Raw genomic sequence first — 18,811 nt, forward strand, 5'->3', positions numbered from 1 at the left:
TGGAACAACAATTTTCCTATCTTCACAAAGTGAATATTCTGGTGAATAATATTTTAAGATCAAGTTCTAGTTTCCTGAAAAAGACATCAATTTCATGTAGTCAAGCTGTAACTATAAAATCATATGTAATCAATAAATGGTAATAATATTTTATAAAAATACTCTGAATTGGTTGCTATTCATCTGTGAGCCTCAGTACCACAGGCAGACATCAATTAAGACAGCCACTTAATACAAATAACATGCACTAACAAGTGAAATACATTCAAGATAAATGATGAAGTAATAAAGAGGTAGTAAAAACATTAATAATAATAATAAGTGGCTGATATGGGAACATCTCAGTGAACGTCTTCCATTCCTTCTTTACAACTATGAGAAACAGAGAGAACTAAATGATCAGGTTATTTAACACCCACTGAGTTCTTAGAGAGGGAGCTAGAGAAAAATGTAGGAAGCCACAGGCTAAAAATTTTGACCTTAGTAACAGGAGACACACTGAAAATTCTAATAAGGGCAGAACAAGGGAACACCTGGACGGTTGTTTAATTAAGTATCTCAGCATGAGTTATAAAAGAGATATCAGGATGAGAAGTTATTCCAAGATTTAATTGTAAGGGTTGACTGTCAAAAATGCCAGACACATTCCATTTCCTCTACATTTGGACTCTTTATTTTGAAACATATAGACTTGAATATGGAATATGGAGTCAGAACTAATTTTAAAACAACCACCACAACAAACCACTGGTTAAAACCTCCTCGTGAAGATAGCCAAATTAGATACAAGTGCTTCTTCAGGCACTTAATTATTATTTCGCATGCAGGAAGGTTACCTGGAACACTTAGTACGATTAACAAAATGAAACAAGGCTGTAAGTTAAAATGACTGGTTTTCACCAGTAAGGTAGAGGATTCAGTAAGCTACGACATGAATGATTTTTTAAAGAATACAGAAGGTGTAATATTAATCTCAAGGAAAGGAATACTATAAATAAGAATATACTGCCCCAACTAGGCTGACTCACAGATCCCAGTGTTTAGAAAATATCCACAGCAGCCAACAGAAACCACAGAGGTTGTGATGGGTACATACAACTCTGGCATCGGTATTCCTGAGGATTGATCCCCAGACAACGACATCTATGTTCCTATTCAAAAATGGAGACCACTCCCTTACCTATCTTAAATAGCGGTGAGTTGAATTAACCACCAAGTATGTAAAGAAATGACAGAAATCAAAATTCCTTCCCAGGCCATTGTCATTATGACCTATATACAGTGTTACCCGGCCACAAAAAAAAAAGAGAATTTCTAAATTGTGTTACAATTATTCAAAAACAAGTTATTCGTTCTTTCTAGACTATAAGCTCCTTGAAGACAGACAATTACTCATTAATCTTTATATTCCCCTCTGCATCATCTAACAGAAATGCAATTAATACCTGTTAAAGAATAAATTAATTATTACCAACCTTTGCCAGGTCATAAGATTTCTCTCCTAACTGGCCCAATCAGATAGTCCTAACTAAATAAACATAAGCTTCTCCCCATGATGCTGTTAAGTGGTAAAGTACAAAGCAGAAATTGGTTAGTGGAAATCAAAACAGCATGTGTATGCTACCTTGGAAACCACTAGATTCTGCCATTTGTGTTCGACACAAATGGCAGAAAGAAAAAAGATAAGGTTTTTTCTGCTTATGCATCACATCCAAAAAGAATGCTCAGACCACTAAGTTGATATTTCCTACATCCCCTTATACAATTCTATACAACATCCTTGAACAGTAGCCGTATTGGTGCTGTTTATGAGAGGGGGGGTGCACTTGCAGCATTTTATATTTCATTTTCAAGGAGGCAAGTACGTGAGTATAATCAGACGAGAGTAATAAAATACACTGACCTGGATCTGTTGCTGCAGGAGATTAATTTTGTGCTGCTGTTGCAGAAGTTGCTGCTGTTGTCTTGCAATCTATCAGAAATAAAGTTACATTAAGTTAAAATGAAATGCTTACACCTTTGCCATTACCTCAGGTATCTCTCCTGGTATTACAAGAATGCTGTACTGCACTTCTATGTGCAAGAGTTCCTATAAAGTGAGAGAGACAGAATCAGAAATTGGGAGAAAAGGAAAAATGTCAGACAGGTGCCATTTCTCTGCTTATCTCTAACTCTCCATCTGCAGGTGTAAACCACCCTTTGTATTCCATTTGTGAGCAGCTCATCTATGTCTGCACCGGTTTCGAAATCTGACCCTTGGAGAACAAAGACAAAAAATCTCTGGCTACATTTTTATAAAGAGTTTAATTTGGACTAAAAAAAATAAAAGTAAAGTCTGTAGCAGAGACAGGAAAGAACTTTCTATTAATTATAATATAGTTGACTTTGCTGAAACCGTTTCTGAGGTAAAGACTCAGAATGGGTAAGACAAATATTGTCAAGGTAGTACCAAGAAAACATGGCAAAGTGTCAAAAATCATTATCTTGTTTGGTTGATTTATAAATGTACATCAATGATGTGGTGTACAAAGCATTTTTAAAACAAAATTAATATTTATCCACTTATTCTTTTGAGGGTAGTGTGTTATAGTCTCTTGCTTCATCCAACAATCAGATTCAACATCCTAACACATCATCTGGTCTATGAAAATAAATAGTAACCACTTCATGCAAGCCCCGCTGACGACTGAATCTGCCCCTCAGCAAAGCAAACAACTTCTAGCATAGTGGTGTTTACTGTAAAACACGAGTTGGGCATCAAGCTGCTGATGGCCTCAAAGGCTGAGCTGCTATAGCTGTAAGCCCAGAGGGATGCCCTTTAGTGAGAACACACTCCATCCAACCTAGAAAGCCAGAGAGAAAAGTGGCCAGGGAGGACTTAGAAAAACTTGGTTTAGTGGTACCCTTTACGCAAGACTTATGGGGTGTTTTGTTTTGTTTTTCTATTTTTCCTATTTCCAAACACCAGTATTCTAGAATGAGCAATGTTGGAGGAGAAAATGAGTGTGGTCAGCCCCCAGCTGCATGCTTTGAGTCTTTTGGACGCTTTAGCCTAGAGCAGAGGGCAACATCCAGATCGCATTTTCATTCAGCAGAAGAGGACAAAACAGCAGTCTGCTCCCAAATGTTGCTTTAAGGTTCCTGGTGATGACTGGCTCACACTGGAAGTCATAATAAAGCTGTCCCTAACAGTCTGAGAAATGGGACCATTCCTCCCCAACACTTTATAAGCAAAATGGAAATAGTATCTAATCAGGTAGGAAAGGCCCACTTTGCTAGTCACCATTCAAATCAGAAATGGACACAGGGGTGTTGGGAAGGTGGCTGAGAAAGGTGAAGGGATTAAGAAGCACAAATTGGTTGTTGCAGAATAGACATGCAGATATAAAATACAGCGTAGGGAATACAGTCAATAATATTCTGATAACTACGTAAGATGTCAGACAGGTATGAGATTTATCAGGATGATCACTTAGTAAGTTATAGAATGTCTAATCACTGGGGTGTGCACCTGAAACTAATAGAATATTGTACACCAACTGTATTTGAAAAATAAAATAATGATTTAAATAAAAAAATTAAAAAGAAAAAAAATGGATAACTCACTCTGAAACTCTAGGTTTAGATGCAGGATCCTCTGAATATTTATTTCCTCTTAGCAAACCAGTGAAACACCACTAGGCATCTAATATTGATGGTCCCTCCTAAATGATAAAGTGCTGCATAGAAATGCATCCAGAACACCACAGTGCAATTACTATCATCCACTCTAGACGTATGGGTTTGACACAGTGAAGTATGGTACATAAGCACCATGTGGCTCAAATTCTGAATTTTATTTGCCAATCGGCTGAGCTACATGCTCGCTTCATTGAGCATGACAACCTAGTTTTAAGTGTCATTTAATTTTCATTTTGAAATATAATTACAAAGTGTTCACTGTAAGATATCACTCGTCTGCAAATGTGTCAAGATTAATTTGTGCTAGCTTATTCACAAGTGTCAATAGTTAATTACTGTGTCATCTCTAGATGGCTAAATGACATTCTAACTTCTGATTTTTTACAGTGTTCCTTTATGTTATTTTCCATTAGGGGCTGAGTCCATATTCCTACATGTGGGTAAATATTCAAGCATATAAAATACCAGACGTCACAACTCATTAAAATCAACAGAGCATATATTGCTCTATATACCCCTATAAAATACATTTAACTGAAAAGATAATTCCAGTAATAATGTCAGATTCCTAAAAACTGCACATTAATTTGGGTCTGTCTAATCTAAAGCATCAGGGACTATACTATAGGATCACTGTTGTTAGATTAATGTACTCTTATGAGACATTTGGGAAACTGATTTATTTTTTTAAAGATATACATTTAAATTTTGCTATTTTTTTCTTCTTACTCTAAATCAGGGAAGTCAAATTCTTATAGGAGCCATGTGCTAATTTGTTTTCAATGATTTACCTATGCTAAATAGCGTGAGCATATAATTTAGCATCCAAACCAGGACAACTTTTGCAAGAGGAGGGGGCATTATTAATACTTATTCTGGAAAACAGGCATTAACCAAGGCTGTTCTGGGAAAACAGATGTGTGACCCTAGCTTTAAAATCAGAGAAAATCATTGGATCCCAGGGCTAGAACATCCTCAAAAATTTTCCTAAACCAGAACTCTTTCTTTCTGGATGGGAAGAATAAGGCCAGGACAGAAGCTCCTCACTCGTGGTCAAGCTGCGTTGGGAATGCACGTGCTGCCTATGTGAATAAGTTCCCCTGTGTAATTAATCAAATCCAAATGTTCTGGAACGATGTTATCATTTCAGTTATGCCCAGTTGTTACGATGCCTCTCTTTGTCCTCTACGTATCCCCTCAGTATTCTTGAAGGCCCTGGTTTCCAAAAGGCTTCTTTCTTTCTACCTTTCCTTCTTCTTTTTTAGGAACCCTTATGACAAATAAACCAATCAATGTGATGACTCGCTGAGCCTGGCACATTCCGCAGCTCCGGTTCGTCAGCTCCTTTTGCAGGGCTCACCTGTTCTTGCTGTTGGCGAGCAAGGTCCATTTGCTGCCGTTGTTTCTCAATTTGTGACGCTGCCAGTTTTTTCTGTTCGTCGTGCGCTGCCAGGAGCTGCTCCCGTAAACTGATCAGCTGGGTAATCATGGTCGAGAGCTGCCGCTCTTTTTCTGCCAGGCTCTCAGGTGTACCTAAAATGGAAACAAGAAGATATCTCACAAGTTTGAGAAAAGTATGAATGAACGGGGGAAAGGGTGGGAGGAGGGCATAGAAAGGGACTTCTCTAAGACACTAAAGATCTGGGAGAATGACCGCAGGGCACTGTGAGTGCAGGAACAGTACAGAGTAGCAAGGGGATGGATGTTAAGGTGAGTCACTGCCCCTGCCAAGAACAAGAATTGTTGCCACTAAAATTCTCACTCACTCTTCCCTCTCTCTCTTAAAAAACGAAACAAAACAAGAAAAAGCAGTACTAGCTAGCCATTCTCTCCCTTTCCCCACACGCCTCTCCCCTCCTTCCCCAAATCTCCCAGATCAAGCTGGGAAACATATGATACTTGGTACCAATAATTAGAAACTGTGGGTTGTATTAATATTCTATGATCACCTCTACCCTCAGTGACCAACAGAATCTAAGACAGAGTAGGTACCTAATAAATGTTATTTAAGGAATTTTCTGGTCATTGCCTTCATAAAACTTTTCCATTGTGCAAAGATTTGTCTCCAAAGCTCAGAAGTCAAGGGTCACTCTCTTGGCCATGGAATGAAAAAAAGAAGAAAAGGAAAAAAAAAACTGCCTTGCCTCAGGTAAGAAAGGATTGAACCTGATTTTTTTTTTTTTTTTTCCTGTGAGGGGATCAAGCTAAAGTTCCCAAGTTCACCCTTAAAGGCAACAGTGTTGCTCGGGGGCTCCCTCACCCTTTGTCATCCGTCATTCTTCAAAGGGAAAAACACATTCGAGGTTGAAAAGGTTATGCATAAGGATGTGCTGTTTAATGAATATGATGTCAGCGAACACTTATGGTATGCACTAATGGTGCTGAACAGTCTTTTTACGGGCAAATTGCACAGCTCTCCTAAGTAAAGGGTCCAGAATCCTTTTGTGAATCTGAATTAGAGCATTTTACCGCAGCATAAGATAAGAATTTCAACCCTCTGTATTTGAGCCACACAGTTTCATTATGAAGAAATGATCTATGATTTGAAAGCTTTTCAGAATCATGCCACCAGCTGTCAAAGGGGACAAAGATTGCCAATTTTTGTGTGTGTGGAGAAAGAGACTTCCTATCTCCTTATGAAACCCGCTTCGTTCCTGCTAAGAGAACCCCAGGGTAATCTGAGAAACTAAAAATATTTTAATTAGAAGTGGCCATATTTTCCGAGTGGCCCCATGGAGAAAGGAAAGGGAGTCCTCAGAAGATGCTGGCTGGCACTTGCTAGTATACGATTCCCACAGGGTAAGACTGATGTCAGCAGAGAAGCTGGGACATTTAGGACTACCTTGGGATTCTTAATGCCAATCCAAATCCTAAACAAACTGTCAATATCTTTATCCCTTAAGATTCACTGAGTGGAAAAATGACCTAAAATTGAAATTAGAAGAAAAATATAGTTGAGATGATGGATTCCACTGACATGGGAACAAATACTGAATCAAGGATAGTGACCATCTGTCTTTCTAGTTACTCAAATTGATTTTTTAAATCAGATTTTATTTCAGCAATAGGAATTTCAGCTTGGTACAAGAAAGAACTTCTTGATCCAAAAACACTGAAATTCAAAAGCAGGTTCCCACAGGGGATCAAAAACACTTCTTCAAAAGCACTACAAGTTCAATTAACGTATATGTCAATATATATAGATGAGAAGTTATAAAATAAGTGTAAAATTAGTGTATTTACTCATCTCATTCATTTTTAATTTTAAGAAATTTCTGTCTGAATGGCACCTACATGTCAGGTACTGCATCAAGAACTAAGGACACCAAAACCACGGTAAGAAAAAGCAGAGGTCCCTACTCCCACGCAATCTGTGGTCCAAGTGGGGAGACACCTCAGGCAAGTCATCACACATGTGCATTTAAACTACAACTAAGTAAGATTTACAAGCAGGTCAGACATCTGGGGGTAGGTTTAACCAAGTTTGGGAGGCCCAAGTGCAGGGAAGGTATGGCTGAGAAAGTAAGAAACGAACAGCAAGATGAATAGAGTCAACTAGGCAACGAGTTGGAGGGAGGTCAAGGAGCTTTTCAGAAGGTGAAAGTAGGCTAAGGCCCCTTGGGGTGGAGAGGGGGAGTTTCCGTGTGCTCCAGAAGGTAAAAGAAGGTAATGAAACGTAAACAAGGAAAATAAGGGGGAGTAGTGTACCAGATGAGGCTAAAGAGGTAGAAAAAGGTCACACCTCCTACAGACCATGCTAATTAACTTCATATTTATTCTAAGAATATTCCAAAATCACTGAAGTACTGTAAGCAAGGGTGATGTGGTCACTCTGGCTACAATGTGCTGAATAGTTTTAAAACCTATGAAAATAGATAAATAGGATATATGCACATTTATTACACATATTTTTTGCAACACTCTGATCTACACGTAATTTTCTTATTATACCTGCCTACATGAGGCAAATTCAGAGAAAACTTAATGGATACTGAGGAAGTTAATGAACCATAATTTTTTGTTAATAAAGAAGAGCATTCAGAGGAAATGTGGGTCCAAGACAAGTACAGGAACTGGAAAATTTTCTCTTCTCCCAGTTATTTTCAACAGTTATCGACCAATATATTACTCTCTCTCCTCTGTAGAGGAAAAGGAGAAGCTGAAGATAACTCCTAAGTGACTTCCAAGCCTCTTCTGTTCAAGGTGAAGCCAACAGGTCTATAAATGCATTGGTGCTTCCACTGCGAATAGCCATGTATAACTACATCTAAATTTAAAGAACACCATTTTACTGAATCTTTTTACAAAAAAATATTCCAGTTGTTTAAAGTATAAAAAATCAGATGTCTAAATTATTTTTTCATTGAACTTTAAAAATATGTGTTTAAGAAAAAAAAAAATCAAGTCAGATATCAATATTTTTAAATTGAGGATTTAGGCACTCATATTTGTCTGTCACTATCCTTTCCTTAAATTTGAGGAGCACATATATTTTGAATAGATATGAGTGGAAAAACAAATTCGGTTGGAATGAAATGTACCAGTATAACAAATCTAAAATTATATTTATATATAATCCCTTGAGAGTCAAATTACAGAGAAATCAATTTATACCCTACAACAGCTTACACTCTTTAAATGTGTAGGCTAATTTTTTGTGTGTGGTCGTATCTCTAGCCTGTACCCATTGTATTTGTTCACATGTAGTGGTTCAAACCCTGTTATGCTGGGTTTTCTGGGGGTTTTTTTGTTTGTTTTTTAATATTTTTTTGTTTATTGATTTTTAGAGAGAGAGAAAGGGAGAGAGAGATAGAAACATCGATGAGAGAGAACATCAAATGGCCACCTCCTGCATGCCCCTCACTGAGGACCTGGCCCCCAACCTGGGCGTGTGTCCTGACTGGGAATCGAACTGGCGACCTCTTGGTGCATGGGACGATGCTCAACCACTGAGCCACGCCAGCCAGGCTGGGTTTTCTGTTTTAATTAACAGCAAATATGCATGCTGCCATAACAAAAATAACATCAAATCTGAATCACACTGACCAACCAACCTGCAAACACAAGTTATTTTATCTCAAAAAGTATGAGTTTAATTGAACATGCAACTTTGTCATGGCAAAGCAACTTTAACTACCAGAGTTACTGAAGAAGTAGACAATTTATGAGACATAGTGTAGGCAACCTGAATACTGTCAGGCTATGTTAAGGAACACAAAAGACCGTATAGAATGCTCTTCTGAAACAGCTTAATTCTATGTAGAAATTCATGTCTTGAATAGTTTTGAGGTTTGATCAAATCAACTTGGAAAAAAAGTAGATCAGATCCGAGGCTCTACCCAGGCCAGCAGAGGTCATCAGTAGCTGCCTAACATCTGATTCATATCCCTTGGCTATCTTAAAACAGTTCTCTAAAAAGCATTGCCAGCCCTGGCCACTTTGGCTCAGCGGTTGGAGCATCGGTCTGTAGACCAGAGAGTCCCGGGTTCGGTTCCTGCGAGGGGCACGTACCAAAAAAATAAAGTAAAATAAAAAGTAATAAAAAGCATTGCCAGAAATGTGTCTCTACCGCACAAAATCAGAGGTAGTTTCATAAACCGCAGAAAAGGGAACCAGCAAGAAAAGCTTCTGTACACAGCCTCTCTACAAGTCAGCGTGACTGCTTTTATCCACTATCACACACAGTGCGCGCCTGACACTTTCCGCTGTAAACTGTATCTATTCTCCAATTCCAAAGACAGTGTGGCAGGTTTTGTTTTGTTTTTTTCCATGGGGGTCGTCTTTATCCCCAAACCACATCTGTCTTGAGTTTCTCTCAGATTAGTCAGGTGGATCAGTGCTCCCCAGGGCCTGCTCCAGCTGAAGTATTTTAATTTGACTAAACACCTGATTTATTTTATCTCTCCGATGAGAAAGGCAGTTTGTCTTAATAGAGCCTGTCAGCCCACAGCCCCATTCACAGCAATTTACAGGCAGCCAGGGACGCTGGAAGAGAAGAGTGCCGTGATTCTGTATTTTATCCTCCTCCAGAAAGCACCTAAAAGCAGCTATTCACTGCTACTGCATGTGGCATTTTAGAACTGAATTAGCTTTTTATTCAAGTAACTACATTTGTTGTGAATAGCTTATCTGTAAAATTGCTACATTCACTACTGATTTTATTAACCTTTGGCTCTATCACAAAATGGTCTTCAGTTAGGAAAGACCTTTAAAATTGACACGTTTTTTTCTTAGGGGCCTTTATTCCAGTGACTTCAGATTTACTGAGTTGGATCCATTGAATTCTTTACCAGTTGTACTGAAAATTTTGAGTCTCAATAGGCAGTCAATAGTGTGTAAATAAGGAAGCACTTTTCAAAATGTAAATATGGCAGCAATTTCCCTCATCAAAAGTTTTCAAATATCATCTTTAGCTATGACGGTTTAAAAATCAGCCCTCTAGCCCTTTTTGGTCATAATCTGAAGAACTTGAAACAATGACCTAAAAAAGACTTTTTTAAAAAAAACTGTACAAACTATAACTGCCTATCTCCGTAGACTCAAAACCAACAGAGACAATTCAAATTGATGAGAAGTTAGGTAAAATAATAAGATAATTAGGGAAAATTCCTTTTTGATATAGAACGCAAAAATCAAAATTAAAAATTAAATTTAAAGTTTATCACAAAAGTTAGCACCACAATCTGCTAGTTAATTTTGCCCACATGAAATATATCTATATAACTCCAATGAGTGGCGCTAGGAGGAAGACTGGACATTGGAAAGTCACTAAAGACGCCACATCTGGCCCTGGCCGGGTAGTTCAGGTTGGAGCGTGATCCTGTGGAGCCACAGTTTCGGCTTCGATCCCAATGATGAATGGATAAATGGAACAATAGATCAACGTTTCTCTATCTCCCTCCCTCCTCTCTCTAAAATCAATAAATGAAATTTTAAAAAAATCTTATCTAAAAAAACACTCCATATCTGGACAAGGCAGTCACCTTGCAGGGCACTTGACTAAATAGAGATTTGTCTTAGCTGCTTTATAATATTCCCATACCTAGGACATTTTCAGAATAAAATTTGTAAACAAGTTACTCTTTTTATATCTGTCCCCTGAAAGTGGATCACTGCTATGTGGTGATAACTATTTTTTTCTAATGAAAAAAAATAAAACAGAAATAAGCACAGCAGTGGAAAGACAGAGTTGAAGGGACAGAGAGAGTTAAAGGGAGAGAGGCTGGGAGAGGAGGAGAGGGAAGAGAAGAAGAGAAGGTGTGAATAGGGACAGCTAAATTAAATTTTGTGAATGTCTCTGCACACTTTCTCTCTCTCCATTTTTATAAAATGAAGGGCAATGATGTTAAAACACAGTGCTTACCAAGCCAAATAAAACTAATATCAACAAATGGCACTCTCTAGCAATGTGTGCTAGGGAATTTACAGTAAGACTTCTACCTCACCCTTCTCCGGTACTGGACCACACACTACTATAATGAACTTCATCGGACTAAACAATGACATTACACGGAGCCTGGTTGAAAGTGTCTGTGTTTGGAACAATGGGGAGGGGGGGAGTGGCATTGGAGTGGAGTGCTGATGAAGATATGCTTTTCCACATCAATCCTAGAAAGATTAAAGCACTTAACTGTAATTCCACAGCAGCATTAATCAAGGAACTCAGCCAACAATCCAGAAAGATTTTAAATTAAGTTGAAAAGAAAAGCTCTTAAGAGTCAATTCCCTGGTCAGTTCTAATTTTTTTTTTTTTAATGGACATTGTTTGAGAAGAAAGCCAAAATACAATGCTAGTCATAAAAGAAAGCTGCATTTGATCTTTTCTGCCCACGGGTAACCTGGTTCAACTGCCGTCTCGAACCACAGCCTCCTCACATCACATGGGCTGTGATGTCTCTACTTCACAAGCTCGGTCCATCCTTTAGCGTTGGCCTTTTTTGATATAGCTGTCTTTTAAATGTCACAAAATAGGGCAGCAAAAAGTCAACAAAAAAATAAATAGGGTAAGCTGAAGGAACTAACAATCTATCAGAAAGTCCCCTGATAAAAGTTACTTTGTGGTGACTGCCTGAGAAAGGAACCCCTGTCCCAGTGTACTAGCAGCTCATTTGAGTTCTGAATCCAACAGCAGTTTTAAAAGCTTTCTACTCTAAAGGGCCCCAGTGCATCATAAAGATAAAGGATTTCAGTACAAAACCACCACAAAGACCTCTATTATCTTATCAGTCTTTGGTTACAACAGCTGAACCAATATGACTAAATTCTGAATGACTTTTTTCAAAACAGCAAAATACTGGAATTTCTTTGTTTTCTCATCAGTCAGCTATTGTCATTGCTCCCATATGCTACTGTCCATTTCTTAGTAAATAAAAAGTTTAATAAATACAGCAATTGTACTCTTAGGATTCACTTAGGAACCACTAGACAGGAAGTATGTGGCTCATGGATTTTTTTTTTTTTTCACTAAATATATGAGAATTTCCTTCTTAAAATGTAAACAACTCTCATTTAAAATGTCATTAAAATCTTCTATGTACAAACAAGACCCAAATTAAGATCAAACTCTCCTGTCTATTTCAGGTACACTCACTCCTTCAGCTTCTACTCTTCCTCACTGCAAAAGGAAGTCAAATTCTGGATCAGCTGAGGTCTATTCATGTTGCAGATCCCAAAAGAGCAAGAACAATCCACGGAACTCTGCCATCTAGGCTCCTAACCTCACAGCTGGGACTTTAGCCCATTGTGCTTTATTAGCCCATCATTTTAGGATCCGGAAATGAAGGTATCCTGAAACATCTCGTTTCCAAAATAAGACAGGCTGCCTTTATATTACTGTTCTCTATGGATGTTAATTAGTCAATGGCTATATCTCCATAATTTACACATAAAAATGGTAATTTCTGGTCTTTCAGAAACAAGGAATTCTTTGGTCCTTTGGGAAGAACAAAAAAATTATTTGTTTCAATATCGCCACCAAGTATTAAGGAATTGGCTCTTTCTCCAGAAGCTTCATCAGAATTAGGAGATATGAAAGGAAGGATTAAGAAAAAACAGATTTTATTTAACAAGGCATTGTCTTTAAAAGTTTTGTTATCTTATTTAATCTTTCTCCTAATGGTTGCATTGTTATTTTCATTTCAGAGATAAAAAAATAAGCCATAGAGAAGTAAAGAAACTTGACCAAAAGCATTTGACTGGATTTTCTCATTCTTAATCTAAGGACATGTGGCATCTAAGAGGTATCTTCCCTCACCTCAGATTTACAATACATAGCAGGGAGCTTCTAAAAGGTAGGAGCAATGCTCTATGGAACCTAGAATTTTAATGTCACATAAGGCTTAGAAATTTATAACTTCTCATAAGGCTTTGTTAACAAAATAAGAAGTTTAAAAGCTTGGCTAGGCAATCAATCAGACAACCAAAGAGGTAAGTAAACTGAACTTTGACATCTTAGGGATGTAAAAACTAATCTTGACATAAAGTGATATGTCTGGAGTTACTCAGGAAATTAGCACCCAGCCTGGAAGTCAAGATCCTCTATTATGTCCATCCCCGGAGCCCTCTCTCTCCAAAGAGCACGTGGCCTTCTGGTTCTGGGCCCAAGTCAAATATCCTGCAGACTACAGCGTTCCCAAATATTTCAGATCCAATATTTACAACATCCACGAAGGCTGAGAAATATACTCAAATATGTGCACACATTAAGTGTGATGCTGCCTTGGGTGTAGTGTCCCTACAAATGGAGATGGTCAGGTGCCACCCAAGGGGAAGTTACTAAGAGAAATCTAGGAAGTGTACCTACCTAGCAAGGTGTGAGGAACCTTCCAGATACAATTAAGGCTTAGGACAGTGGCCTGTATAAACACAGGGTATATTTTGCCCACTTCTAGGGCGTATTTACAACTTGCCTAGTACAAATATGGGAATCCCTGCCCTGGCCCAATGTGCTTCATTATACAATAATTTATAATTGCTTAAACTTATATAGCAATTGCTTTGTGCTAGGAAGAGCTTTATATAAATACAGGGTGGGGCAAAAGTAGGTTTATAGTTGTTTTATGGAAGTAATACAATAATTAATAAGTAACAAAATAAGAATAAACTGTTTTGTGTTCTCATAACTGTAAACTTGCTTTCGTCCACCCTGTGCGTGTGTGTGTGTATATGTGTATACCTTCACACACACTCACTGATTCATCACAGCAGTCCTGTGCAGTAGGTCACATTGTTATCCCCATTTTAAAGATGAGGAAACTGAGGCATAAAATGGTTGAGTAATTTGCCCAAGTCCTAAGCTGTCAAATCATATATTTAAGATTCAAAACAAGTAGTTTGGCTACAGATTCTGTCCTCTTAACCATTCTGATACATTGAGAATGGGACTCCTAAATAATCTACCTTCTCAAAACTACTTCACCCAGTAAACTGTGTAGCTGAAATGCTGAAATTCTTCCATGCACACACACAACAAATGTTTGGAATTTATTTTCTTTTTAATTTTTTTAAAATTATTTTTATTAATTTGTTTTTGTTACAGATGTTTCTCCTTTTTCCCCCCATATATATATATTTTTCAGTTTTTGATTTAATACATTTCCCAGAGTCCTTACTAATATGAAAGACTTTACCCAGGGAAGTGTGCATGGTTCCTTTTGCTCCTCAACAGAGCCCATCCCACTATCACAAAGCCCTACTGCCTTTCCAGTCTAAGACACTATTATCCATCATTGTTTTAGTCATTTTCATCACTAATTTCATCTCTCTCTCTTTCTTGCTCATTCTCTTTCTCTCTTTCTCTCCCTCTGATTTTATTCTTTTCAAATTCTAAACTCCTGGTGCCAAGAACTCCCTACCTGGATTCTTATGTTTAACTCTATCGGACCTAGTGTATGGACCTAGACTCTCAAATACTGGAATTCTGGCTTTCCCTAACAGACTGATTTGGCTGGTCTTTTGGGTTTTAGTGCCCTTTTTGGCTCCTCTATGAATACACCATTCCAGGTCTGGCATCATGAAATGCGTCCCTGCCCCTGGTTACTTGATTACCCACCTAGATAGCCCAGTCCAGGCCACTTTTTTTCTGTATTGTTTACAGGAGTTAGGACATCCCAGTGGACCTGGCTGTTGCCAATGCTAGGCGTTTGATGGGAAGGTACACTAAAATTTTTAAGTTAAAACAAAACTGAAAAACAAGTAAGGGAGATTGTTTATGTGTGTTTTTATATAATCATAGATAGTTCATAGTTCCCCCAAATTACAGTACTGAGTATTTGACCAGAAAACAGACCAGTAATACAGATTCTACCCCCATCACGTACTCAGATTATAAGCCTGTAGAGAGGAAGTGGAGGTTTCCTATTTATTCTAAAAATGCTTTTTCTTTTATTGTTCTTTCATCATTGAATAAAGCAGGATAAATAGCATATTCTTTCTGTTGTCAATTTTCACTTCAACAATGATTTCTGGGTACAAGAGGTACTATCATCATCATATAATGAAAACATATTATGTTCAGAAAGCTTTTCTGAAGGTTATCTAATGTTTCTCATGTAGAGTTTACAAATTTCAGGGCACAAATATTAAGAAATGACAAGAAGCCCTGGCCGGTTTGGCTCAACGGTTAGAGCATCAGCCCGAGGTCCAGAGAGACCCAGGTTTGGTTCCTGCTTGGGGCATGTACCTCGGTTGCAGTTTGTCCCCGGCCCTGGTTGGGTGGTGCAGGTGGTAGCCACTCGATTGTCCCTTTCACGTCGATGTTTCTCTCTCTCTCTCTCTCTCTTCCTCTCTCCCCCTCCTACTCTATCTGAACAAAAAGTGGAGGAATGTCCTCAGGTAAGGATAAAAAAAAAAAAAAAAGAAATGCCAAGGAAAAAAAAGAAAGAAAAACTATTAAAAACTGGGTCCAGAAATGATCAGTGGTCTCCCATCACATCATGATTTTGAACTTGCTAAAGTAGAACATTAACAAAATATTTTCAAAATATTTCTAGTCAATGTATGTTTGTTCAGCCCATAAACAAAAATTTGTTTATTCACAACTAGGATGTCCTATTCTCATCCTGGGACATTCTCTTTAAATGAACAGAAAAAGCATGATTCAAGGTTTTAAAACAGGATTATTTCAAACAATAATTGTAGGTTACAAATGAAATTTTTTTAAAAAGTTCATAAACTTTCTGCCCGGCTTGTGTGGCTAAGTGGATTGAACATCATCCCACGGACTGAGAGGTCCTGGTTTGATTCCCAGTCAGGGCACAAGCTCAGGCTGCAGGCTTGAACCCCAGTAGGGGCATGACGGAGGGAGCCGGTCAATGTTTCTATCACATCCATGTTTCTATCTCTCCCTTCCTCTTTCTCAAAAAAAAAAAAAAAAAAATATATATATATATATATATTTTTAAAGTTCATAAACTTTCCACTGTAACTTTAAAATGTTCATGGTTTTGCTCTGGCCAATTTGGTTCAGTGGTTAGAGTGTCTTCCTGCAGACCGAAGAGTCATGGGTTCAGTTCCCATCAAGGACATGTACCTCGGTTGCAGTTCAATCCCCCGCCCTGGTTGGGATCATGCAGGAGGCAATCAATCAGTGTGTCTCTCTCACATTGATGTTTTTCTCTCTCTCTCCCTCCATTCTATCTGAAAATCAGTGGAAAAATATCCTCAGGTGAGAATTAAAAAAAAAAAAAAAAAAGATATTCATGGCTTTAATAATTGTTAGATGAATAAAATAAGAATTTTTAATTAAATTTTTTAACTTGAAGGCAAAAGCTGCATATGTGACTCAGAGGGAAGGGGATAATACATTAATATTTGAGCCTCATAGGGAATAGACTGCCACCCGCAATCAATGTGGCAGTCCTGAAAAAACACCTCAGCTGTGCTGGACACCACCTTCCAAAGAGGCAAATGCCTGAAGAGGCAACTAGAAGATGATTACAACAGTTGCATTTAAGAGTGATACTCAATGGGGGGGCGGGGGGGGGGGGGGAGGAGAAACATCTGTTAACAAAAAATAAATTAATAAAAAAGAAAAAAAAAGAAAACATCTTTGCTTGTAAAAGAGTATAACCACAGTGGTTTCAGAAGAACTACAAAGGCAGCAGGCTCTGCCGGTAACAGACCTCAAGTGCATCCTCCCTGCTGGATTCTCCTGGTTCTCCACCCAGATTCAAGAACTAGGTGTGAATTAGATAAGAATCTTCAGTGCTACTCATAAATCTATAGAGAAAGTGAGTGGGGAGAAAGAGCAAAGGATAGGCCACAATGGGTACTTCTTACCTGACAGCTGTTTAAGGGCAGGATCTATGTCACATGCATCTCTATGACAAAGCACAGACATAACTACAGTGCCTACCACTTACTTTGTGCTCAGTAAAGTTGAAGTGAACTAATAAACAATTCTAAATCAGTAGTTTCCAGAATAGTTGGAGATAGGCAGCCACAGCAATTAACAAACCAGATGGAATTGCTCTATTTGAGCCGCATTTGAGCCCTATCTGAGTTGCCTCCAGTTTGGTAATCATTGTAACTAACTGTGCTTACTGGCCATCTTCAAGGCTGTGTAAACAGTAGAATATCAAATCCAATAAAAAGGTAGTGATAAATAATAAAATTTGAACAACTAAAGAAATGTAGATTCAGATTCAATAAACATTATTTTGAACACATGTGATGATGGTCCAAATTCTATGTTCTATGGTTAGTACTTAGCATTTTTATCTGTTTCAACAAACTTGGGAAAATGAGGTTGAAATGGGTTAAAAATATGTTCAAGATAACATAGCTTGTAATCAATAGAGCCATGATTCTAAGCCAGATGGTCTGATTGCCAAGCCCAGAATCTTTCCAGTAAAGCACAAATGTTTCAGGAAGGGAAAAAAAAAAAAATTACAACTGCTTTAAGACAATGACTTCATACATGGTATTCATTTAGTTCTTCTGTATTTTTTATTTTATTTTTTTATCCTCACCAAAGGACATTTTTTTGTTGTTGTTGTTCAGAAAGAGCGGGAGGGAGAGAGAGGAAGAAAGAGAGAGAGAGAGAAACATTAACATGAAAGAGACACATCGAGTAGCTGCCACCCGCACGACCCGGACAAATTGCAACCGAGGTACATGCCCTTAGTGGGAACCAAATCCGGGTCTCTCTGGACTGCAGGCCGATGCTCTAACTGCTGAGCCAAACCAGCCAGGGAGGTTCTGTATTTTTTAAAAGTTAAATACCTTGCCCTGGCCGGTTTGGCTCAGCGGTTAGAGCGTCCGCCTGCAGTCTGGAGAGACCCGGGTTTGGTTTCCCGCTAAGGGCACATACCTTGGTTGCAGTTTGTCCCCGGCCCTGGTTGGTCGTCCGGGTGGCAGCCACTCGATGTGTCCCTTTCACATCGATGTTTCCCTCTCTCTCTCTTCCTCTCTTTCCCTCCCACTCTGTCTGTACAAAAAATGGAAAGGTATCCTCGGATGAGGATAAAAAAATAAATAAATAAATAAAAGTTAAATACCTTGTTGGTAGGTGTGGTGGTATTAAAAGGCAAACTAATTTATATTTAGGACAATTATAATACAATATTTTATAATTTTTTTTTTATCCTCACCCGAGGATATTTTTCCATTTTTTTGTACAGATAGAGTGGGAGGGAGAGAGAGGAAGGGAGAGAGAGACGGAAACATCGACGTGAAGGGACACATCGAGTGGCTGCCATCCGCACGACCAACCAGGGCCGGGAACAAACTGCAACCGAAGTACATGCCCTTAGCGGGAACCGAACCCGGGTCTCTCCGGACCGCAGGCCGACGCTCTAACCGCTGAGCCAAACCGGCCAGGGCATAATACAATATTATTGAAGATCTTATAAAGAGTTAAAGAAGCCTAATAGCCAAGAGGATTAAATCCACAGAAACAAATTTGAAAATTCTCTACTTAGAAAATGTTATATCTAGAAATTCATTCTTGAATTATATGAAAAAAATTTCAAATAGCTCTATGAACACAAACTATCACTTAGAAGGCAGAATCAACTTAAGGACCATATAGAATATATGGACTAAGCAATTATGCAGAAAACATTTCAAAGGAATTTATGTTATTGTATTAACCCTTTCTTACATTACCTTCTTCGAATAAAATTGAATT

The 18,811-nt window shown here is 38.3% G+C and overlaps 1 protein-coding gene across 37 annotated transcripts in view; it reads right to left on the reverse strand.

The window, feature by feature from the left end:
- Positions 1-18,811, reverse strand: part of SOX6 (SRY-box transcription factor 6) — a 509,394-nt gene that overhangs the window by 202,741 nt on the left and 287,842 nt on the right. For all 37 annotated transcript variants that reach the window (XM_036260192.1, XM_036260193.1, XM_036260194.1 and 34 more), the window contains 2 exons: positions 5,042-5,214; positions 1,904-1,972 (listed from right to left, as the gene is read on the reverse strand). In XM_036260192.1, the coding sequence (XP_036116085.1) occupies positions 1,904-1,972; positions 5,042-5,214 (242 nt within the window). The remainder of the gene's footprint in view (positions 1-1,903; positions 1,973-5,041; positions 5,215-18,811) is intronic.

The sequence above is a fragment of the Molossus molossus genome, unplaced genomic scaffold (genome assembly GCF_014108415.1).
Source record: "Molossus molossus isolate mMolMol1 unplaced genomic scaffold, mMolMol1.p scaffold_m16_p_13, whole genome shotgun sequence".
Lineage (NCBI taxonomy): Eukaryota > Metazoa > Chordata > Mammalia > Chiroptera > Molossidae > Molossus > Molossus molossus.